The 24,669-nt window shown below is 42.5% G+C and overlaps 1 protein-coding gene across 1 annotated transcript; it reads left to right on the top strand.

Moving 5' to 3' along the window:
- Positions 1 to 2,469: 2,469 nt before the first annotated feature.
- LOC311047575 (CTD small phosphatase-like protein 2-A) lies at positions 2,470 to 23,687 on the top strand. Its single transcript, XM_084060321.1, has 13 exons — positions 2,470 to 2,658; positions 12,329 to 13,175; positions 14,246 to 14,345; positions 16,236 to 16,388; positions 18,420 to 18,689; positions 19,137 to 19,221; positions 19,827 to 19,938; positions 20,407 to 20,493; positions 21,797 to 21,859; positions 21,940 to 22,019; positions 22,247 to 22,373; positions 23,278 to 23,373; positions 23,547 to 23,687. Exons 2-13 carry the CDS (start codon positions 12,357 to 12,359, stop codon positions 23,610 to 23,612), a joined length of 2,058 nt encoding a protein of 685 aa, XP_083916447.1. The 5' UTR covers positions 2,470 to 2,658; positions 12,329 to 12,356; the 3' UTR covers positions 23,613 to 23,687.
- Positions 23,688 to 24,669: the final 982 nt, after the last annotated feature.

The following is a 24,669-nucleotide window of genomic DNA, read 5'->3' as shown; positions in this document are numbered from 1 at the left end:
TCAGGGGGGGCGCTGTGGGACCCTGTCGTCATCATCATGCCCATCAGGACTGAGCCGGTTACTAAGAAGAACAACCACATGTTTGAGTCTTAACTTAATAATATCTGTTATACATCAGCTATCCTGCAGGATTAGTCTAACTTAATGCTATCCTGCAGGATTAGTCTAACTTAATGTTATCCTGCAGGTTGAGTCTAACTTAATGTTATCCTGCAAGTTGAGTCCAACTTAATGTTATCCTGCAAGTTGAGACTTAACTTAATGTTATCCTGCAGGATTAGTCTAACTTAATGTTATCCTGCAGGATTAATCTCACTTAATGTTATCCTGCAGGATTAATCTAAATTAATGTTATTCTGCAGGATTAATCTAATTTAATGTTATCCTGCAGGGTTAATCTAATTTAATGTTATCCTGCAGGATTAATCTAACTTAATGTTATCCTGCAAGTTGAGTCTTAACTTAATGTTATCCTTCAGGCTGAGAGGCTTTTTATGTGATGCACCTTTTATAAACCACTCCCTCCACCCCGTCTGACAGCCTGACAGCCAATAGTTGACTGTGTGTGTGTGTGTGTGTGTGTGTGTGTGTGTGTGTGTGTGTGTGTGTGTGTGTGTGTGTGTGTGTGTGTGTGTGTGTGTGTGTGTGTGTGTGTGTGTGTGTGTGTGTGTGTGTGTTTGTGTAATATCTGTTAATTATCGGCACATCTTATCTTTATGACACTGGTTCTCAAAGTGAGTTCTGCTCAATTAAATACCAAATGGACCCTTTCAGGTCACACACACGCGCGCACACACACACACACACACACACACACACACACACACACACACACACACACACACACACACACACACACACACACACACACACACACACACACACACATTGATTTGCAGGTCTGTTGGGAAAAACAGCAGAAAAAAACATATTATCACCTTGATTGATTGATTGATTGATTGATTGATTGATTGATTGATTGATTGATGTACTTTATTTAGTAAGACATGAGAACAGTACATGACAGTACATAACAGTACATGGAAGTACAAATTCACAATACAAGGTCTACTAAACTGGATAGCTCATTAAGCACTTAGCTTGTTTAAGATGAGATCCCCATGCACACATGTCATGATGACATATAAGAGACAGACAGATATACACACACACTACTATACAGAATGTCATACAATCAGTTTACAGGTTACTGGTATGAAGAGTGAAAAATATGTACGAAAGAAGAAAGAGAGAGGGGGGGGGGGGGGGGGGGTAGGGGGTATAGGTTAGGACTTGGACAGGGGCCATTTTTGAATTGCAGCCTCCTGAAGGTGTATCTTTAGGGCATTTTTGAAAGTGAGTAGGGTTTTACACTCCTTTACTCCTTTTGGTAGGGCATTCTTGATGAATAGCATGAGAACGAGTTAATTCCCTTTGTTGAGCCAAATCTTGGTTGAACATGGTTTGTGGAGCTGCCTCTGGTGTTATGATCATGGACTTGATTAACATTTTGGAAGTATTTTGACAAATACAGGGGGATCCCAATGTTGTGGTGTATCTTGAAGACCAGGCCCATAGCGTTGCTGTACTCTGTCCTCAACCCTAAGCCATCCAATCCTAGCAAAATGAGCAGGGGTTAGATGGGTTTTGTGATTGAGGCCAAGAAGTAGCCTTACAAGTTTGTTTTGGGATGTTTGTGAGCCTTGTTTTTAAGGCCTTGGAGGTGTTGTGATACCATGAAGTGCATGCATAATCATAATGACCTTGTATGAGGGCCCCTGCAAGAATCTTCAGAGTATTCTTACTGACTAGACGATCAATCCTCCACAAATAGCGTGTTATTTTGTGGACCTTTTTGATCAGCCTTGCTAAGGTTAGGGTTGGACCCAAAGAGGATGGATTCAGTTTTACCCAGGTGTAATGAGAGTTTGTTTACTTTACTTTGTAAACTTTGTTTACTTTATAAAATAAACGAACATATTCTATTCCATTCCATTCCATCCTATCCTATCCTATCCTATCCTATTCCATTCCATTCGTTCCGTTCCGTTCTGTTCCGTTCCGTTCCGTCCCGTCCTATTCTATTCTATTCTATTCTATTCTATTCTATTCTATCTTGTTCTGTTCTGTTCTGTTCTGTTCTGTTCTGTTCAAACCCCAGTAGAACCAGTATCACAGTATATTAGTGGAGTAGCCGTCGCCCATAGAGTTAGGCTGTCGCCTGGTGGTCAAATCTGAGATGACAGGACTTTCGCATTTAAAACACTACTGCGCGTGCTTCCATCGTCTGAAACGCTAGTGCGCATGCTCTATTGGCTCCAGAAAGTAGAGTTACTTCCGGATGCTTCGTGGGCTTGTTGGTTGGTTGTGAGCTACGTTCATTGACATGAACTGGTAGGGGCGGGGCCGTGAGGCCGTCTGTTCTATGTTCCATAACCTAACATCAGGCGGCCAGCAGGAGGCGGTAATGAGACTCTCTAAGCTGCTTTACTCTAAACAACAACAAGAAGCAGCCTGAGCTTTCCTTTACTGGTGTGAGACGGTGCTAGCAGCTAGCAGCTAACAGCTAACAACAACTAACGGTTTCACCGACACACCGGCCACCGTTGGCCGAACCGAACCGAACCGAACCGACCCTTAGCACCGTTGTGAGCCTCGGTAAGTTACCTCTCTAAGTTAAACAAGTAAACAACATGTTGTACTGAGAGTTAGCAGCTAGGCTAACCAGCTAGCATGAAGGAAGGGGGGCGTGGTCATATGAATGGAAACAGTTGAATTAAAGTGTTTTTCTGTTCAGAAACACAAACACTTAAATACATGATTTAAAGATTTAAACGTTCTGTATGTGTTGAAGAACCATTAAAACCTTTAGAACCTTCAGGAGAAGCTGAAGCTGATAGAACCTTTATAAACATGTTTGGGTCTGGATGATTGACAGGTGAAGAGTAGGTCGTGTTTAGCTTTAAACTGAAGATAATCTAGTTTCTAAATAATAATTATAATTATAATAATATTTAAATAATAAGTAAGATAATCTAGTATCTAATGGACATACATATGAATAATAATGTAGTATCTAATGGACATACATATGAATAATAATGTAGTATCTAATGGACATACATATGAATAATAATGTAGTATCTAATGGACATAAATATTAATAATAATAATCTAGTATCTAATGGACATAAATATTAATAATAATATAGTATCTAATGGACATAAATATTAATAATAATCTAGTATCTAATGGACATAAATATTAATAATAAATATTAACTAGTTGGTTCTCAAACCTTTACATTTCAAGGACTGTCAGAGTGTCTAAATGTAACCAAATGAACCCTTATGGATCCATTTGTACTGAGAGTTACAGTCCTGTAAACTTAAAGGTCCATTTGGAACCCTGAGGGTCCTTGGACCCCCACTGGTTTAACTTTAGACATTAATACATTTAATGTTGTTATTTGTTTGTGTTGTCTTCAGGTTGTCATTGATGTTGTGTAATAATAATTAAAAAAATAAATAATAATAATATCATTGATGTTGTGTAATAATAATAATAATAATAATAATATCATTGATGTTGTGTAATAATAATAGTAATAATAATAATAATATAATTGATGTTGTGTAATAATAATATCATTAATGTTGTGTAATAATAATGATAATAATATCATTGATGTTATAGATGTTATGCTCGCTAACATGCTATTGATCTTTGTGACACTTTGATCAGGTGTTGTGACAAGATATTTATCCTGTCAATGTGTTCCCTCCTCAATGCAATAAATTACCGCACATCAATATGATTTATGTTACATCTATGTTTAAATATACATGTTTAAAACAGCTGTACGGAAAGCTCGAATAATCATCTTTGTGTTTGTATCTACAAAGTTTGTTTCATAAAGATGAGATACTTTTTATCAATACATTCCATGCAGGTGATTATTGTCTCCACCAGGCCGAAAGGCATGGCCGAGACTGTTTTGTACCCTGTCCGTCCGTCCGTCCGTCCGTCCGTCCGTCCATCCGTCTGTGAACAGCTAATCTCCGGCACTGTTGGCTTGATCGCAGTGAAACTGCGCACATACACTCCCTGGATGCCAGAGTAAAACCTCTTCCCCAAATGTTTCACATGGGCCTGTTATAGCGCCACCAGGAGGCCGCTTTTTGCAAAACACATTTTTTGACTACTTCTTCAGGTTTTGTCCAAACATCACACAAATCAGTACACACTATCTCTATAGTCATTAAACCAAACGGGTCTTTCAGATTTTTCATATTCCATCTTGATTGGCTAAGAATGGCTTCCAAAGTTTGCAGGAGTACACCGTTTTGAAAAATATGCCTCAAATCATGAACACAACGTGCAAGTTCCGTGCAAGTTTGCACGCACATTCTCACTAGGCCGAGGTAGACAGGCTATGTGAAAAATTTCAAATCAGCCTCATGGTGGCGCTATAACAGGCCGATTCGTGTTTTTACCTATAACTGCACCGATCTGTGTAAAAATGTGTATGCGCAGTGATGTTGCTAGGTTTTCAATGTAATGGGTCCCGGGACCCACAGGTTGTCATTCAGATGGGTCCCAGAAACATTTTATGGGTCCCCAATTACACGTCCCCCCCCCCGTCCCCCCCCCCTTCGTTTTCTTTAATCTCCAATCTCCATATCTTCTATGCGTGTGTGACTGTGTACATTATATCCTGATGCAGTGGATCTCAACCTTTTCAGGCAGCGACCCCCCAAAATAATCATATTTTAACTGGGGACTCCCCACCCTGAGGAATTAGGAGTTGAGGCACTTAATTTAGTTTCATTCAGTTCCACAGATACATATTGTGAAAATAGCAGATCTAGATCAGTGCGACCCGTTCCTGCTTTTCAAGACCGATACCGATATATATATATATATATACATATATTAAAAAATCATAAATATATTTTTTCAAATGTATATGATTCTGTAGTATTAGCACACCTTATGATAAGAAATACTAGTAGTGGGCAACAGGTGGATTTAACATACCTTTGACCAATAGAATACATTTAATCATAGAACCTTTTAATCATTATTATTATTTTATTTTGTATTATTTATGAATGTAAAATTTATTTTTACTATTTATTGTGTAGCAATAAAAGACTGAAAACACTGGCTTACAGTGGAATTATTGGCAAATAAAGAAATAGGAATTCAAGAAATAATGAAGACAAATACTGACAATGCCTATGAACATTGGCTTGCAGTTATTGCACATAGCCAACATGCAATAATAATATTAGGCTTGTCATTGAGAAAGGAAAATAAAGTTGTCTTTTTGAGGAGAAGTGGAACCTTATAAGTCTTTAAGTTTAGCATGAGGGAGAGGGTCTACCCTCTTCAGGGAATTAATTGATATGATATCTCTAGGGTACAGAAAACATCCAGTTGCCTATTAAACATACACAAGACACAGACGATAGACAACCGGTTATTACTTACAGCTGCCATTAATTAGTGCTTTTGGTTGCCTTTGTGGTCAAATCAGGGTCAAATGCATAGGCTCAACGAGCCATCGTTAACCTGCTAATGTTACACAGCTGATTGGCAACATTAATCCACCACATCACTCTGATCTCCAAGCAAGTTGGAGAACACTCTAAAATCGGGGATTTTACTTTGGCTGGTCAATTTAAGATGACAACACCAACAAAGATTAGTAGTAGACCTGTATGTATGATGATCAGTTATTATTCCAGACAGTGGTCTATCCAAGACGTTTTAACACGTTTAAGAGCAGGTCCTCATGCGACTCTCTCTCTCTGTGAGTAGCGTAGACTAACAGCGAGGGGCTGTGCTGCTGCTGCTGCCACACAACGCTGTTTAACCGAGTTATACTTCTCCAGTACAACGGTGTCTAACCGAGTTATACTTCTCCACCAACGGTGTCTAACCGAGAGAGTCCATGCAGATCACAGCTGACAAATATTATATATTATCGGAGCTATTACCTAGTGCGTCCCATGGACGCCACGACGGTGTCATGAATGCGTCCTTTCGCAATATGGTGCGTCAGCGACGCAGGACGCAGGCCTACGAGCATCTCTGTATGCGCACTCCCTAGAGGCTAAGGAAAAACCTTTGCCCTGTATTTTTCACATCTGCTTTTTAGAGCGCCACTAGGAGGCTGACTTATGTGTAAAACACATGTTTGGATATTACTCCTTCAGATTTTATTTAAAAAATCACGCAAGTCAGTGCACATGATCTCTACAGTCATGTGATCAAGACAGATCTGTTTGATTTATCATATTCCAGCCTGATTGGCTAAGATTACCACCTGTTTCTGAATGTCACATAATGCAGGAGGCAGCAGGACGTTGAGTTATTGAAGTCTGTAGCTGAACCTCTGAATGACATCATATTGTAGTTTGTAGCTGAACCATGTATGTAACCGTTATTAATTATATGTATGTAACAGTTATTATTTACATGTATGTGTGACAGAGCAGCTTGACTAATTTACTAAATGCATTGTATGTTATGCTGTATTGTATAACTTGTAGATTCTCAGTCCCACAGAAGGTGCACATTCTGCTGTGACATGGAATCTAATATACCTGTGTTTATCTGTTTATCAGATGCTGTAAAGGGGAAGCTGCCTTGAAGCCTGAGGAGCTGATTAATGCTACATGGGGAGCAGCCTGGGTGGATTTTTGAATGCACGGGTTGGTTGATTGTAGCCATGGGTGGGGTCTGTTAGACTATATAAAGGAGAGCTGAAGGAGAGCTGGTCAGTTGAGTGTGGGCTGCCATGGGGAGAGGCTGACACCTTACCTCTCTGTTAGTTATGTTCTGTTGAGTTTTGATTTGTTTATTTCTTTTGTTATTTCACTTATTGTTGTCCAGGCCTGGAATAAATGATATTATTTTACCTGCAAGCCTGCCTCCTGGTCGATCTATGACATGTAAAGGGTTTTTCACTGACTAAAATGCCTATACACAATCCCACTTGGTAACAAATGGTGGCAGTGGTGGGATTGTAAAGCTTCCAAGGAGCAATAACAGTCAGTGGAAAAGCACCTAAAATGTCTCTACGAGGGCGTGGCCGACCGGGCAGACCTACCCGGCAAAACCCAGAGCCGTTCACCAAAAATGGTGAGGGACTAGTGGAGGAGAATGAGGAGGAGCCAGTCGCTGAGTCGGGGGATGGAGGAGCCATGGCATCAGTGCTGACTGGTGAAGCCCAAGTAGTGGCAGACCAGCAGTTGAATCGAGAGCCAGAGGTTGAACAGCCTTCCGTAAGGCCGAAAGTGGCACCAGTGGAAATTCACAGCACAGCTGAGTTAAGTACTTCTCCTTACTCTTCACCGGAGACCCTTCCTTTTGGGCAACAATTTATGAATGAAATGAGAGAATTCATGTATAAGCAACAAAAACATGAGAAAATGCTGTTTGATGGGCTTGAAGATCTGAAATATGTTGTGTCTCAAAAATCCAAACAGGACTGGGTGACTGAAGAATCAGCCAGTCACCAGAGTCTGTTTGCCCTGCCCACTCCAGCTCAGCAACGTCAGCCGCCCAGCCATAGGACAACGCCGCAGCCTGCCCAGCCGGAGCAGCAGCAGCCCATCCACCGGTACGACAGAGCGAAGATTCCAAACTTCAGTGAGGGTGAAGACGTCGAAAGCTTCTTCATCCGCTTCGAGCGCATCGCCAGGACCTGGGGGTGGAATCATGACGAGTGGGCAGCTCGTGTCGTCACCCTCCTCACGGGCAAAGCTTTGGAGGCCTATGCCAGCATGGACGAGCAGCGGTCCCACCTCTATTCCGACATCAAAGCTGCTGTACTTGCCAAGTACGATGTGACCGAAGAGACCTACCGCCAACGATTCAGATCCAATACTCTACCAACAGGAGAGTCGACCAGGGAGACCTACAATAGGTTGAAGGGACTCTACCGAAGGTGGATGCGACCAGAGACCAAGACGAAGGAGCAGGTGGCCGAGACTTTGATCCTGGAACAGTACCTGCGTGTTCTCCGCCCAGATGTCCGAATGTGGGTGAAAGAGCATCAACCACAGACGGGGGAGGAAGCGGCAAAACTGGCTGAGAGGTATATGGCTGCACATCGGGAGCCACCTCGAGAGCCATTTCGACCCAACAAGGTGACTGTGGGGCAGGTTAAATCAGAGGGGTCCAAAGGTGATGAGGTTCTACCCAAGCGGGATACAGGGGGTGGGACAAGGTCTAACTATGGCACTGGGGCTCTTATCTGTTTCTATTGTCATCAACCAGGGCACAAGGCAGCTTTGTGTCCACTTAAAAAACCTAAAGAGGCTAATATGTGCTATGTTCCTAGACCAGAGTTTCAGCCCGCTATGCAGATTTCAAGGGCCAAATCCCGATATTTAACCTCAGTTCTTGTTAACGGGCAGGATGCTGAAGCACTGTTAGATACAGGTAGTTCCCAGACACTGGTGAAAGCAAAGTTTGTAGATAATGAGTCTTTGAACTTTGGGGAACTAGTAGGTTTGGGGTGTGTTCATGGGAAAGAACAAATGTATCCTACTGCTGTTGTGAATATTGTGGTTGATGGTCAAGCGTACATGATGAGGGTGGGGGTGGTTGATCAACTGTCATATGATGTCATTTTGGGGGATGATCTACCAGTTCTAACTAACCTTGTTCAGTCTGTACCCAAGTTATGTGCTATGGTTACTAGGTCTCAGTCCAAAGGTTTGCAACCCCTTCCTGACATCCACCCAGGTCTTTTTGAAGGTGGTACAAAGGTTAGGAAGGATAAACGGCAGCGCCGCCATGACAAGCATGTGGGGAAAGCAAGGGTGCAGGATCCAGTCTCGGTTGCTCCAGATCCTGAGACCACTCTGCTTGATCCACAGTGGCAAGTCCCTGACAACTTTAAGGAGCTGCAGAGATCAGATCCTTTGCTGCAACCTTTGTTTACTAAGGTATGTGAGGTAGATGGTGAACCTGTTAATGGAGCTAATCTCATTGGTGATAAATACATCCTCAAAGCTAACCTTTTGTACAATGCAGACAGTGAGGTACCTAGATTGGTTGTTCCTAAATCATTTCATCAGCTAATTCTAAATTTGGGACACCACATTCCGTGGGCAGGACATCTAGGCCAACAGAAAAGCTATGACAGAATCAGTCGGAGATTCTATTGGCCTAGACTCTATCAGGATGTTCAGGAGTACTGTAGGACATGTACAGAGTGTCAAAAAGTAGCACCAATTCGCAAATCAGATCGGGGACTGTTACAACCGTTACCAATCATTGGCACACCATTTGAGCGTATTGGTATGGACATAATTGGACCATTGGTTAAAAGTAGTTCTGGGCATCGATTCGCTCTTGTAATCTGTGATTATGCGACTAGATACCCAGAAGTATATCCATTACGCTCTACCCAAGTCAAACATGTGGTCCGATGTCTGATAGATCTGATTTCCCGAGTTGGTGTTCCTGCGGAAATTTTAACTGACCAGGGTGCTAATTTCATGTCAACTTTGATGAAAATGTTGTATAAGCAGCTAGGCATCACAGGCATTAGAACTACACCTTATCATCCCGAAACTGATGGGTTGGTTGAACGTTTTAATGGTACACTGAAAAGCATGCTAAAAAAGTTTGTGGATGAGACGGGTAGGGATTGGGATAAATGGATTCCTTTCCTCCTTTTTGCATACAGAGAGGTTCCACAGGCTTCGACTGGTTTTTCCCCTTTTGAGTTGGTTTATGGCAGACAGGTTAGGGGGCCCCTGGACGTACTCAAGGAAAGTTGGGTGGCTGGAGAGCCAGCCCAGTGCAGTGTTGCGTCCTACATCCTCCAAATGCGAGACAAGTTGGAAAAGATGAGACACCTGGCCCAAGAACACCTGAGAGAGGCCCAAACCAAGCAAAAGGTGTGGTATGACAAACATGCTAGAGAGAGAGAACTGAAACCTGGGCAGAAGGTATTGTTACTGCTTCCTTCCGGTACATCTAAGTTACTTGCTAAATGGCAAGGCCCTTATATTGTGTCTAGAAAAGTGGGACCAGTAACTTATGAAATCCTGTGCCCAGAAAGGAAACGCCAGAGGCAAATTTTGCATGTTAACCTGCTAAGAGTGTTCAAGGAGAGAGATGTTATCCCACCAGCAAAACCAGTGATGATGGTGCGGGTAGCAGAGGATGGAGATGATGATGAGTCTGACATGGAACCAGTTCGACCTCAAGGGGGTGCCATTGAGGCTCCTGAACATCTGAGTGAGGAGCAACAACAACAGCTGACTCAGGTGCAGAAGTCGTTCCTTCCTCTCTTCCAGGAGAGACCAGGACACACAGAGGTTATCAGTCATGACATTGTTCTGAAGGTTCCTACACCAATCCGGCAGAGGCCCTACCGTGTTCCTGAGAGAATGGTGGAGTCATTGAGGAAGGAGGTAGCAACCATGTTGGAAATGGGCATAATAGAGCCTTCAAAAAGTGAGTGGTCAAGTCCTGTTCTTTTGGTTCCGAAGAAAGATGGAAGTGTTCGATTTTGCACAGACTTTCGTAAATTGAACACTGTTTCCTGTTTTGACTCTTATCCAATGCCCAGAATCGACGAACTGCTTGAAAGGTTAGGCAAAGCTAAATACATGACCACATTAGACCTTTGTAAGGGATATTGGCAGGTCCCACTCACCACTGCTTGTCGACCATATACAGCTTTTCGTGCACCTACTGGCTTGTATCAATATACTGTGATGCCTTTTGGTCTTCATGGGGCACCTGCTACATTTCAGAGACTCATGGACATTGTTTTATCTGATTGTGGACAATATGCAGCAGCATATCTGGATGATGTTATAATCTACAGTGAGTCATGGCAAGAGCATCTCCATCATCTTCAGCAGGTCCTCCAGAAGCTTCAGACGGCAGGGTTAACCATCAACCAAAAGAAGTGCTCGTGGGCACAGGAGGAGGTGAAATACCTGGGGTACCGCATCGGGCATGGTCACATCAAGCCGCTGGTGGAGAAGTTGGAGACCATCCGAGGAATACCCAGACCGCAAACCAAGAGGCAAGTAAGGTCATTCCTTGGCCTAATTGGCTGGTATAGAAGATTCGTGCCTCATTTTGCCACATTGGCTACACCAATAACTAATCTCACTAAGAAGACTACTTCCTCCCATCTTCAGTGGACTGAAGAATGTGAGGAAGCCTTTAGAAAGTTAAAGGAATTGTTATGTCAAGATCCTGTCCTGAAGAGTCCTGATTTCAATAATAAGTTTCTTGTACAAGTGGATGCTTCTGATGTTGGCTTAGGTGCTGTTTTAGCCCAAGGAGAGCCTGGAGAAGAGAGGCCCATTCTGTTTCTGAGCAGGAAGCTCTTCGACAGAGAAAGAAAGTACTCTACTATCGAGAAGGAGGGTCTCGCCATAAAGTGGGCAGTGGATTCCCTCAGATATTATCTGCTCGGACGGGAGTTCATGCTTCAAACCGACCATCGAGCCCTGAAGTGGATGCATTCCATGCAGAGTCAAAACTCAAGAATACTGCGCTGGTGTCTGGCTCTTCAGCCATACCGCTTTATTATTGAGTACTGTCCAGGTAGTAGAAACCTCATTGCTGACTATCTGTCACGTGTACCAGGTATGCACAACCCAGAAGGAGAGGGGGTAAGAAATGTGACAGAGCAGCTTGACTAATTTACTAAATGCATTGTATGTTATGCTGTATTGTATAACTTGTAGATTCTCAGTCCCACAGAAGGTGCACATTCTGCTGTGACATGGAATCTAATATACCTGTGTTTATCTGTTTATCAGATGCTGTAAAGGGGAAGCTGCCTTGAAGCCTGAGGAGCTGATTAATGCTACATGGGGAGCAGCCTGGGTGGATTTTTGAATGCACGGGTTGGTTGATTGTAGCCATGGGTGGGGTCTGTTAGACTATATAAAGGAGAGCTGAAGGAGAGCTGGTCAGTTGAGTGTGGGCTGCCATGGGGAGAGGCTGACACCTTACCTCTCTGTTAGTTATGTTCTGTTGAGTTTTGATTTGTTTATTTCTTTTGTTATTTCACTTATTGTTGTCCAGGCCTGGAATAAATGATATTATTTTACCTGCAAGCCTGCCTCCTGGTCGATCTATGACATGTAAAGGGTTTTTCACTGACTAAAATGCCTATACACAATCCCACTTGGTAACAGTATGTAACAGTTATTATTTACGTGTATGTAACCGTTATCAATTACATGTATGTAACAGTTATTAATGACATGTATGTAACAGTTATTATTTACATGTGTGTAACAAGAATGATCATCTCTCTTCTTCCAGTTCATATGTTTTCATGTGAGGCTGGACCATGAAGAGGCTGAGAGTGGCTCCAACTCTCCAGCAGCCAGCTCCAGGCCGTGGAGGACGCCTGTCCAACGCCAAACGGAAACACTGTGAAGTCCAACCCTCACCTGCCAGGAAGAAGAACCCACAACCATCACCTGCCAGGAGGAAGAACCCACAACCATCACCTGCCAGGAAGAAGAACCCACAACCATCACCTGCCAGGAAGAAGAACCCACAACCATCACCTGCCAGGAAGAAGATCCCACAACCCTCACCTGCCAGGAAGAAGAACCCACAACCATCACCTGCCAGGAAGAAGATCCCACAACCCTCACCTGCTAGGAAGAAGAACCCACAACCATCACCTGCCAGGAAGAAGATCCTACAACCATCACCTGTTAGGAGGAAGAACCCACAACAATCACCTGCCAGGAAGAAGAACCCACAACCATCACCTGTTAGGAGGAAGATCCCACAACCCTCACCTGCCAGGAGGAAGAACCCACAACCACCACCTGCCAGGAAGAAGAACCCACAACCATCACCTGTTAGGAGGAAGATCCCACAACCCTCACCTGCCAGGAAGAAGAACCCACAACCATCACCTGCCAGGAGGAAGAACCCACAACCATCACCTGCCAGGAAGAAGAACCCACAACCCTCACCTGCCAGGAGGAAGAACCCACAACCATCACCTGCCAGGAAGAAGAACCAGAGCAGGATCCCACAACCATCACCTGCCTGGAGGAAGAACCAGGTCAGGAGCCGAGGCAAAATGCAGAACAACGAAACAGGCCTGTTCTCCACCATCAAAAAGTTCATCCGTGGAAACTCTGTCAAGGTACATCCATCCAGATGTTTGTAACTCTGTCAAGGTACATCCATCCAGATGTTTGTAACTCTATCAAGGTACATCCATCCAGATGTTTGTAACTCTATCAAGGTACATCCATCCAGATGTTTGTAACTCCATCAAGATACATCCATCCAGATGTTTGTAACTCTGTCAAGGTACATCCATCCAGATGTTTGTAACTCTATCAAGGTACATCCATCCAGATGTTTGTAACTCTATCAAGGTACATCCATCCAGATGTTTGTAACTCTATCAAGGTACAGACAGACAGTCGGACAGCTGAGAGAGAGAGACAGTGTAGGAGAGACAGACAGTCGGACAGCTGAGAGAGAGACAGTGTAGGAGGGACAGACAGTAGGACAGCTGAGAGGAAGACAGTGTAGGAGAGACAGACAGTCTGACAGCTGAGAGGAAGACAGTGTAGGATAGACAGACAGTCGGACAGCTGAGAGAGAGACAGTGTAGGAGAGACAGACAGTAGGACAGCTGAGAGAGAGACAGTGTAGGAGAGACAGACAGTAGGACAGACGCGTATCAAAAACCTCCAGCATATGGCTAGTGGCTACATTGAGCACTAGCCATGTGGCTAGTGGCTACATTGAGCACTAGCCATGTGGTTAGTGGCTACATTGAGCACTAGCCACGTGGCTAAAGGCTATCTTGTAAGTTGTATAAAGTATATGTACATAAGGCAGTGGTTCTCAAACATTTTCATGTCAAGAACCCCCAAAATGATGTGCATTTGGCCTCGGACCTCCATCTCAAAATATTTTGTTCCAGCAAAGATTTGAGTTACAAAATATATATGTTCAACGATTTGCACAAATGTTCACGATTTTTCAAAAATAGCAGATCTACAAGGCGCCATGAGGTTGGATATCTGCTATTTTTTAATAGCCAAAGCCTAAAATATGGATAAAGGGATTAAAATGATTGTGACGCTTTATTAACTAATTTTGCTGGGGACCCCATGGTACCCCCCAAGGACCTTTCGGGGTCCCCGGACCCCACTTTGAGAACCAATGAATTAAGGTATAGTGTGTTTGTGTTTTCAGGTGGAGGACGTCCCAGCTAAGAGGAGTCGTATTGATTGTAACCTGATCACCTCTACGCCTCAGAACAAAACCATCTCTAGAGTCGGTCGCAAAAATAAAGGTAAAAACTAAAATAAAGCTTATTGCTTAATGTTTACTGTGTGTGTGTGTGTGAGAGAGAGTGTGCGTGCGTGCGTGTGTGTGTGTGTGTGTGTCAGAGGTTGCGCTAGGATTTTAAACTGCCAGCCAGAATGTCCGGCATGATAATAATTGACCCGACATTTGTCAATTTTATCGGCCATATCAATGTTCAATGCAAGCGAAGAGCGAGACGGACACTGTAGTGTAATTATACTAACGTTATGGTGCTAATAAGTGATTTACATCACTCATCACAACACGCACGTTAACAACACTAACGTTATGGTGCTAATAAGTAATTTACATCGCTCATCACAACACGCACGTTAACAGGTGATAAGAAGCTACGTCCTACCAGGGAAACTCCCCCCTGTCAGGTGATAAGAAGTTCTAGTTGGCTCTCATGCATTGAAGGAGGCATGAGCTCGGCTCTGGGCAGGCAGGGGGAGTGTAGCGCCCAGGATTACTTCGACAATTGGCACTGGGTGAAAAAGGGTTGCAAAATCGTGGGATTTTTATTTTAAACAAGTTTAATCTCTATTAATCATTGCTAAAAATTGCGTGTTCAGTAACAGGGCTTCCCCCGTCTCTCCAGCTCTTCTTTAGTCAACAGAAAATACATTTTTAGGTGCGTCACCAATTTCATCCAATCAGGAGAGACGACCCATTTATCAGCTTCAATTTTATACTCATCCAGTTACCATTCGTCAGCTCATTCATTTGTTTCATCACTTCCATTTTCACTTGTTAATCCTACATCCCGGATGAGTTCTTTCTCCTGATTGGGTCAAATTGATTTCTTAGCCTGAAAATGTCTTTATTTTCTGTTTACTAAAGACTAAAGAGATGGAGAGACAGGAAAACCTAATGTTCTCATTATGTTGTTTTCATACTGTGTGTTGTTTATGATAATGTTTGTTTTTCATCATGTCAGACATTACATGATACGTAACCTGTGGGGTTAGTTCAGGCAGTATAGAGCACCGAAGTCTGACGTAATTTACACATCCTACCTGGGTCGCGTTTTTTTCCCCCCGTTCTGAATTCCCATAGACGTGTTTAATATCGCGTCAAATAAGAACTGTGTTCCAAAAATAAACTTGACAAATGATCCCGGCGATTTTACTCTTATGGATATGAAGCATCAACTGACGGTGAGAAAACGCTAATGTTACTTCCGCCAAATTAGTTAAATTTTCGCCAATAACAGACTGTATCAAATATGAGTGACTGACTATCATAAACGATACAGAGCCTCCTCCCTGACAATTTCGCAGAGACAGTTTGTTTACTTTTGGACCCCAATTCTTATATGAGATGATTCTATGATGACGCAATGTTATTCTCCATAGAGAATTTACCTTACGAACCAGGGGATGAACGAGTGACGTCAGGACTTCTGTACTCTATACACTCCAGAGGTCACATGCATGCTCATTACTATGTGGCTGTATACAGCAGATCCATACGTCATACACTGACGTGGCAATCAGCGGACCACTTGGGCGGGTTATTTAAGCTCACCTAAATCTGCGTTCCTTCCGCTTTGTGTGTTCTAGTTTGTTGTCATGCGGCTGTTTGCTCCCACCACCACCCCAGCACCACCAGTGGGCTCTGCTATTGGTTCTGTTCCCCATGGGGGGTTGTTATTGTATATCTATCCCCCTGCTCTTAATGTTTAATGTTGTTTGTCTAATTGTGCTGAGCAAGGGAGAAAAAAGGAGCCTGAACGCCATGATAAAATATTATATTCACACTTGTATTGTCATTCCATAATATCGGTTCAATCTATTTGTTTTATCATATTGGTTCAATCCATTCGCGAGTTATCTGACAGAACTGTGTTGTTATATTAATGTCATCATGTCAGACATTAAGCCTTTGAAGACCAACGGTAAATGTGAGAGTGTTGAAGCACCCAGCACCCCACCCTGCAGAACACCCTGCAGTCCACCTCGGACCACCTTACTGGGAACCATCTTCTCTCCTGTCTTCAACTTCTTCTCACCAGCAACCAAGACTGGTAAGAAAGTCTGTGTTACAGACATGTTATTATATACTGACCCCCAGTGGACGGGGGAGGAGCTATCGTCCACAAATTATAATGTCAAAGAAACAGAAAACTAGATTAGAATAAATGAACCAACGTGTTGTAAGCTTGTAGATGGGCTTTCTGTGGTCAAGAGATTTGGTGTAGAGGGGATAAAGGTGGGGGGACCCAGTGTAGACCCCTGGGGGACCCCGGTCTGCTAACGTTTATGGGATTGAAGTGGTTAAATGGATGTCAATCATTTATTTTGAATCGTGAAATGACGGTTCATTGCAAAGCAAAACATTTTCAGTATTGCAAATGCTTTAGAATTAAAGCACTACTTCATCATCAGAATTAAAGCACTTGTATTATGAATGTAGTAACTGCCTCATCTTTAGAAATAAACAGGTGTGTATTTTGAATAGAAATAGAATAGAATACTTTTATTGGCATCATTTAAAAGTGTCACCATTTAGAAAACGCAAGCGTGGATTATAATTTCTATACACAAAAAAAGCAGAAGTTTGTTTCCATTGTGGTTCCACTTTGAGACATGGAACAACACACAACAAACTACAAACAACCATAAAACAAAGAACATGAAATCCTTATATATATATATATATATATATATATATATATATATATATATATATATATATATATATATATATACATATAAGTTATAAACAATACATGAAGGGCAAGAGGTTCACTAAGAGAAGAATCCAATGCAGTCAAGAGAAGCAGGATCTAATTTTGACCAGTTAGTGTTGAGATGAAGTTTTCTGAAAAACATATTCTGCTATATCAGTGGTTCTCAAACCTTTTCATGTCCAGGACCGCCCAAAATTATATGTATTTGGCCACTGACCCCATCTCAAAATATTTTGTTCCAGGGACCCCCAGAAGCAAGGATTTCAGTTAAAAATATTCGCTTTAAATGCGCATAGAGATTTTATATCTGCTATTTTTGAATAGCCAGGGTTCAAGATGGAACACGATCATAACATTACATTACAGTCATTTAGCAGACGCTTATCCAAAGCGACTTACAATAAGTGCATTCAACATAGGTAGGGAACGAAACTACTAATCACCAGAAGTCTTAAGTGCATTCTCTTCTAAAACAAGACACTAAGAGTATACCTAGCGCTAAGGTAAAAAGTGCAATGTATCAGCTACCTACTTTCTTAAACAGATGAGACAAATAGGAAAATTAAATGAGCACGAGCTAAAACAAATAAGTATCAAATAAACAAGATCCAATAAAACAAGAGCTCGTACAAATAATTGACAACAAGTAAGCAAGGCATGGAGGCATGAATGGACATCATTTGCATTGCTCCACGCCCATTTAAGACCATAAAAGGCAACCGGGAACGTTGAAGCTTTATTGATTACTGAGGGGAATCTGTCCTTTGGACGAACCCTCCACTGTCCGACTCCTACATCGGAATTGTAAATGGAGTAATGGAGACAGGCAGCTAGATGTCATCTATACTGTATCCGCTTACGGTAAGACTGCTTCATGTGATGTGGTCATTATTATAAATTAATAGCGAGACATATGGAGTTGACATGAAAGTCCAATAGGCCAAACTGTGGCCACATTTACAAAAACGGAAAACACGCCTAATAATTCAGCTTTAAATGGCTCAACTGAAAAGAGATACAAATTGGTTGAATTTGCAATTTTGCATCATGTCTATAATATGCGTACAAAGATTGTTTGACATTTGTTTTCTTTCTCTTTTTTTTGTGTGTTGACAAATGTTGGACACAAATATTTTATTTGAGGTTTGACACTATTGTATGATTTTGTATGAAGAATAATGCATTCTAATGACATGTACGCAAGCTTTGGTCGTCATGCCTCCGAGCAGACGTGAGAAAGAGCGGCCCTCCCGCAAAAATCACCGACAAAAATAGATTGACGATTCAAACATTTTCGTTAATGCCCGTACGTTCAAAATATGGGCGTAAACAGCTTAGTGAATCAGGCCCATTGTGTTGTTTCAGGGTCAGACTCCCCCGGGCAGCCGGTTGAAGCAGAAGATGTTCTCAAGCAGCTGGACGTTGAAGCAGAGGATGTCATCAAGCAGCTGGACGTTGAAGCAGCGGATGTTCTCAAGCAGCTGGACGTTGAGCAGGCAGAGGAGGTTCCGTGCAACGCTCTCACCACCACAGAAGAAGACATCATGGTTTGCCACGCCCATCCAGAGGACGGCCCACATTCTGCTGTAGAGGAAGCCGAGATGGTCACTGAGACGGACACGCCCCCTTTATCCTGTAAGACCCTGTCATTCTTAACTCTTTGCCTGCCACTGACGAGGGAACTCCTCACTGACGAGGGAACTCCTCACTGACAGGGGACTCCTCACTGACGAGGGAACTCCTCACTGACGAGGGAACTCCTCACTGACGAGGGGACTCCTCACTGATGAGGGAACTCCTCACTGACGAGGGAACTCCTCACTGACGAGGGGACTCCTCACTGACGAGGGGACCCTCACTGACGAGGGGACTCCTCACTGACGAGGGGACTCCTCACTGACGAGGGAGTGTTTTGCCACTCGAACCCCAATCCAATGATCCAACAGCCAAATATAAAATATAGAGTTAAACTGGTTCAAATGATTGTGGTCCCCCTAGAACCCCCTTCAAGGACCCCTGGGGGTCCCCGTACCCCACTTTGAGACGCACTGATCTAATGTTTTGTTTTGTCATTGTGAGCAGCACCAGACGTCCGCCCCCCCCCACGGATTCCCTCCTCCGTCCCTGCTGAAGCTTCATATGATGAAGAGTGGGAGGTGTTTGATCCGTAAGTATAATAACTATATAACTATATAGGTGTGGTTTGGGCATTACACTAATAAAAACAATCACCGTGCCAGATGCCATTGCCTTTAAGAGAAGACTCTGCAAGCCATTATCCCCAATGCAATCTTACGCTCTCTCCATCTCTGCCCATGGAAGAGAGACGTTGCCTTGGAATAAATGTATATTTGATACACAGAATTATTATTATTTTATTTTTTTCAGTAGGCGTGGCCTAATAGGGTCTTTAATAGCGAATACCAGGCTTTCCTCGGAGGTGGAAAGACTGGTGACGCGAGGTTAGGAGAGAGGGAGACCGCGAATGTTGTGCCGTTGTGCGCCGACTCCCAACATGTACATTGCAGGCCGTAAGATACCGTTTAGGGACAGTGCCAGCTCCTTGTGCTTAATTCACGGGTAGCGGGTAATGCGAATGGATTCTTCAGTAAAGCACATTAAAGAGTTAATTTTCTATCCGACTCTTCAGTAAAACACATTAAAGACACAGGTCCTGTAGATTAATATATATTATTTAGTTTTCCTAGCTCCTATGTGGGCCTGGCAGATGGTGTTTTTCTGAATGGCTTTTGTATGGTTTCTGTGTTGAAGGTTTTTCTTCATCAAACATATTCCTCGGCTGACGGAGGATCAACTGACTCGCAAACCAGCTCTTCCCCTGAAAACACGAAGCACACCTGAGTTCTCCTTAGTCCTGGACCTGGTAAGATTAGTTCTGTTACTATAGACCTGGTAAGACTAGTTCTATTAGTCCTGGACCTGGTAAGACTAGTTCTATGGTCACATGACATGATGCGACCACAGCTCTGGGATCATGTTGTTTCATCTGTACACACTGGGTTAAACTGATTAGAGATCAGTTTTATAGCTTCAGGACTTTCAGTGCTTTTACATTATAAATGAACAGAGAAAGTATCATTTTAAACACTAGAAGTTGCATTCATTGTATTATTACATTATAAATGAACAGAGATCGTATCATTTTAAACACTTGAAGTTGTGTTCATTGTATTATTACATTATAAATGAACAGAGATCGTATCATTTTAAACACTTAAAGTTGTGTTCATTGTATTATTACATTATAAATGAACAGAGATCATATCATTTTAAACACTTGAAGTTGTGTTCAGTGACATTAACGTTTCCTTTCCTCTCCTACCTGTGTTAGGATGAAACTCTGGTTCACTGCAGTTTGAACGAGTTAGAAGATGCTGCCCTCACATTCCCTGTGCTCTTTCAGGATGTTATATACCAGGTAGGACTACTGTTGAATGTAGAGTTATCCTCACTGTGTTATATACCAGGTAGGACTACTGTTGAATGAAGGGTTATCCTCACTGTGTTATATACCAGGTAGGACTACTGTTGAATGTAGGGCTATCGGAGGAAGGACCGCCGGCCGCTCCAAGCCGCTCCGATCGGGGCCGCGCACCACATGTTTGACAGACAGACACAAAGAAATCCTCAACACTGCATCAGAAGTGCACAGCGCACGTCCCTGAGCAAGATTTCATTACATTCTTTCCGTAATCCACACAAGTATGTTTATACATATCGTGTATCAGTTTAGTTATATCACCAGCAGATCAAAGAATACGATTTGAAGAGCAAGTTAGGGGTTTTGGCTGAACGAACCACACTCGCCCCTCTCGAACGGCGTGGTGATTAATCATTAACCCACAGGATTTAATATTGTCCGTCTTATTAAAAAAGACAATGTGTACATAAAAAGGAAACTTGGATGGCGTTTTCTGCAACATAGTAGCGCATTTGTGCCAAAAGAGAAAACCTCTCTCTGTCTGTGTGTCCAGTGAAAAGGGGAGGGGCTGGTGAAAGCATGAGCCAAAATATCAGATCTTCAAGGCAACAACGCCTCGAGTCGCGACACGTTGTTAGCTTGTAGATCTGTGGTGGAGAAAATGGTGACGTAAATGACGTCAGACCACTTCCGGTGCTAGCCTGGAATATTATTGCATAATAATGGAGTTCCATACAAACTGTACATCGTGCAAGTACATTGACGGTTCTGAAAGCAGCTATTGTTGTAGCCAGAATACTGAGCAATATGGTTGCAGTTAGTGTGGAGTTATTTGGAGCACACGTCTGCTGTGAGACCCTCCCCAACGCTGACTCCAAACTCCATGTGAGACCCTCCCCAACACTGACTCCAAACTCCATGTGAGACCCTCCCCAACGCTGACTCCAAACTCCATGGGTGTCGTCCTCGATTAGGGTATAAGGATGATGGACAAAACGTCTCCACAAGTAGGAGTTAGGAGGTTTGAACGACAGTTTGAGGATCCAATGGAGTTAGGAGGTTTAGTCAGAAGCACTACTTAGTACTTTTCATTGGTTCAATATTTGTAAAACCCACTCACAGACGTAGAAGATGTTCAATAGCACTGATTTATAAAAAAAAGTTTGTTGAAAAATGGAGATAGTTGGTTTCTTCCCGACAGTGACGATATACCTGTTGAATGTAGCATTATCACCTCACCTGTCTCTCTCTCTGTCATCTACTTTAATGGTCCTTTGTTTTATTTGTTTTATTTCTGAAGGTCTATGTGCGTTTGAGGCCGTTCTTCCGTGAGTTTCTTGAGCGCATGGCTCAGATGTATGAGGTGAGACGTCTTCTGACTCTTTGAAAGACACAATCTAAGTGTTTTTACGGTGTGATGATGAGTTCTTGTTGAATCCACAGATCATCCTGTTCACAGCTTCTAAGAAGGTGTACGCTGATAAGTTACTGAACATACTGGATCCCAAGAAACTGCTGGTCAGGTTAGTGACGTGTGTGTGTGTGTGTGTGTGTGTGTGTGTGTGTGTGTGTGTGTGTGTGTGTGTGTGTGTGTGTGTGTGTGTGTGTGTGTGTGTGTGTGTGTGTGTGTGTGTGTGTGTGTGTGTGTGTGTGTGTGTGTGTGTGTGTGTGTGTGTGTGTGTGTGTGTGTGTGTGTGTTCTGTCAGACCCAGGCTGTTCCGTGAATAATGTGTGTTGTTCTGTCTAACAGACACAGGCTGTTCCGTGAACACTGTGTGTGCGTTCAGGGAAACTACATCAAAGACTTGAACATTCTGGGACGAGATCTGTCCAAGACCATCATCATAGACAACTCTCCTCAAGCCTTCGCTTATCAGGTAATTATGTTATTATAATAACTATTAATACTAACTAACTATTAATACTGACATATAAATGTTAAAGACATCATCATAGACAACTCACTCAAGCCTTCGCTTATCAGGTAATTATGTTATTATAATAATAACATTACTAATTAATGCTATTAATACTAACTAACTATTAATACCATCATATAAATGTTAAAGACATCATCATAGACAACTCACCCTATGACCTAACTCATTAACTTTTTTATATAAAATAAATGTTATCAGACAAAAGTCCATCATAGACAACTCACCTCAAGCCAGAGTTCTGCAAGGGTCCAGTTTTGACAACCCGTACAAGCCGCCACGCGCGAGAACGTGCATACACACGAGAACGTGCATACACACAGTACACACGAGAACGTGCATACACGCAGTACACAAAACTGACCGGCGTGCTCTATGTACAGAGTTATGGCTCTATGCCGGTGTGCTGTGTTAAGTTACACAAGTGACGTTGTTTGGGCGAAAACAGGTGCTCTATGATTTTCACAATAAAATGTTACCCACCCGCGTTTAGTTCAGTACCGCCCATCGTCCCTGCCCCTGTGAACTTATAAAAGTATATTTTTCGCCCGTTTTCACCCGTCAAACGTGGGTAACCCGACCCGTTGCAGGACTCTGCCTCAAGCCTTCGCTTATCAGGTAACAATGTTATTATACTAACTTTTATATAATGTTAATGTTGGTTCTCTGGTGGTTCTTTTATCAGGTAACTAACTATATTTAAACCATATAAATGTTATTGTTGTTTCTGTGTGTTTTCCAGCTCTCCAACGGGATTCCCATAGAGAGAATGTGTTAGGAATGTTATTATAACTAACTATATTTATATCCTATAATGTTAATGTTGTTTCTGTGTGTTTTCCAGCTCTCCAACGGGATTCCCATAGAGAGCTGGTTTATGGACAGAAATGACAACGAGCTCCTGAAGCTAGTTCCCTTTTTGGAGAAACTGGTGCAGATGGTATGTGTTACTTTGTACTGTAATGTATGTGTTACTTTTTAAAGGTGCAGATGGTATGTGTTACATTTTAAAGGTATATTGTTGTGTTTTTGAGTTTTATTGTTCTTTTTTTAGGTCAATTGTTGTATTAAGGTATATTGTTGTGTTAAGTCTATTGTCTTGTCTTCTCACAGAATGAAGATGTCCGGCCGCACATCAGAGAACGTTTTCGTTTACACGACCTCCTCCCTCCAGACTGAGGAGTTGGACTAAGAGACTCTTTATCACATTAACCTGGACTAACCCACTCATATGATATATATATATATATATATATATATATATATATATATATATATATATATATATATATATATATATATATATATATATATATATATATATATATACTGTACAAAAAGCATCTGAATCTAGGTTTGAATACAACGCATGTACTGTGTGTTCTATACATTACATACTGTACGCGTGCGCGCGTACAGTATGTGCTCCTATGATCCTATAGTTTACTACACTACACTGTAATGTATAGAACACACACACACACACACACACACACACACACACACACACACACACACACACACACACGGCAGAACTGGCTTGTTTCTAGTGAACCCTAGAAGACCTGACTGACCCACACACTGAACCACCATACTGTGGACCAGTGGTTCTCAAAGTGTGGTCCTGGGACTCTCTGGGTTCCTTTAGGGGGTTTAACGGGTCCATTTGGTTCCACTTGTACACTGTCAGAGTTAAAGGGCCAGAGCACTTTGGTAGAGGTTTGGGTTGTGTGGTTACCTTGCCATGATGTAACTCCAAAGATGGACAAGAAATCTAAAATAATTGCTCCATTGATTAGAAATTGATAATTCTAAATATCCTCCTCATCCTTACATTGTACGCTGAAACAGCTCTCAAAGTCACTCTTTTAGCACGTAAACAAACACAAACAAAGCTGATTCAGACAATATAGAACATCACCAAACCCAGTACTGTTTGTTTTTTAATAACATTTTTGGGCGGTGCAACCGCCCCTATATGTGAGGTTTGGACATCGACATTCGCTGCACTGTGATTGGCCACCATTGTACCCCCCACCCATTGTACCCCTCCAACCCTGCGCTGTGATTGGCCACCATTGTACCCCCCTAACCCTGCACCGTGATTGGCCACCATTGTACACTGGTTGACTCTATTCAGGACTGTGATTGGCTAGTGAAACACATGACACATGTGCATAGCCCTAAAATAGGACTATGCACTTAAAAAAAACACATTTTTTTTTTAAGTGAATCA

Source organism: Gymnoscopelus microlampas (assembly GCF_963454915.1).
Source record: "Gymnoscopelus microlampas genome assembly, chromosome: 6".
Taxonomy (NCBI): domain Eukaryota; kingdom Metazoa; phylum Chordata; class Actinopteri; order Myctophiformes; family Myctophidae; genus Gymnoscopelus; species Gymnoscopelus microlampas.
This window is presented reverse-complemented; position numbering and strand designations above follow the sequence as displayed.

What these genes read in the sequence shown, in the direction of transcription:
- LOC311047575 (XM_084060321.1), top strand. Translation starts at nt 12,357, where the DNA reads ATGAAGAGGCTGAGAGTGGCTCCAACTCTCCAGCAGCCAGCTCCAGGC. An exon ending in TCCGTGGAAACTCTGTCAAG is followed by an intron (nt 13,176 to 14,245) that starts GTACATCCATCC and finishes TTGTGTTTTCAG; the next exon opens with GTGGAGGACGTCCCAGCTAA. An exon ending in CCCAAGAAACTGCTGGTCAG is followed by an intron (nt 22,020 to 22,246) that starts GTTAGTGACGTG and finishes TCTGTCTAACAG; the next exon opens with ACACAGGCTGTTCCGTGAAC.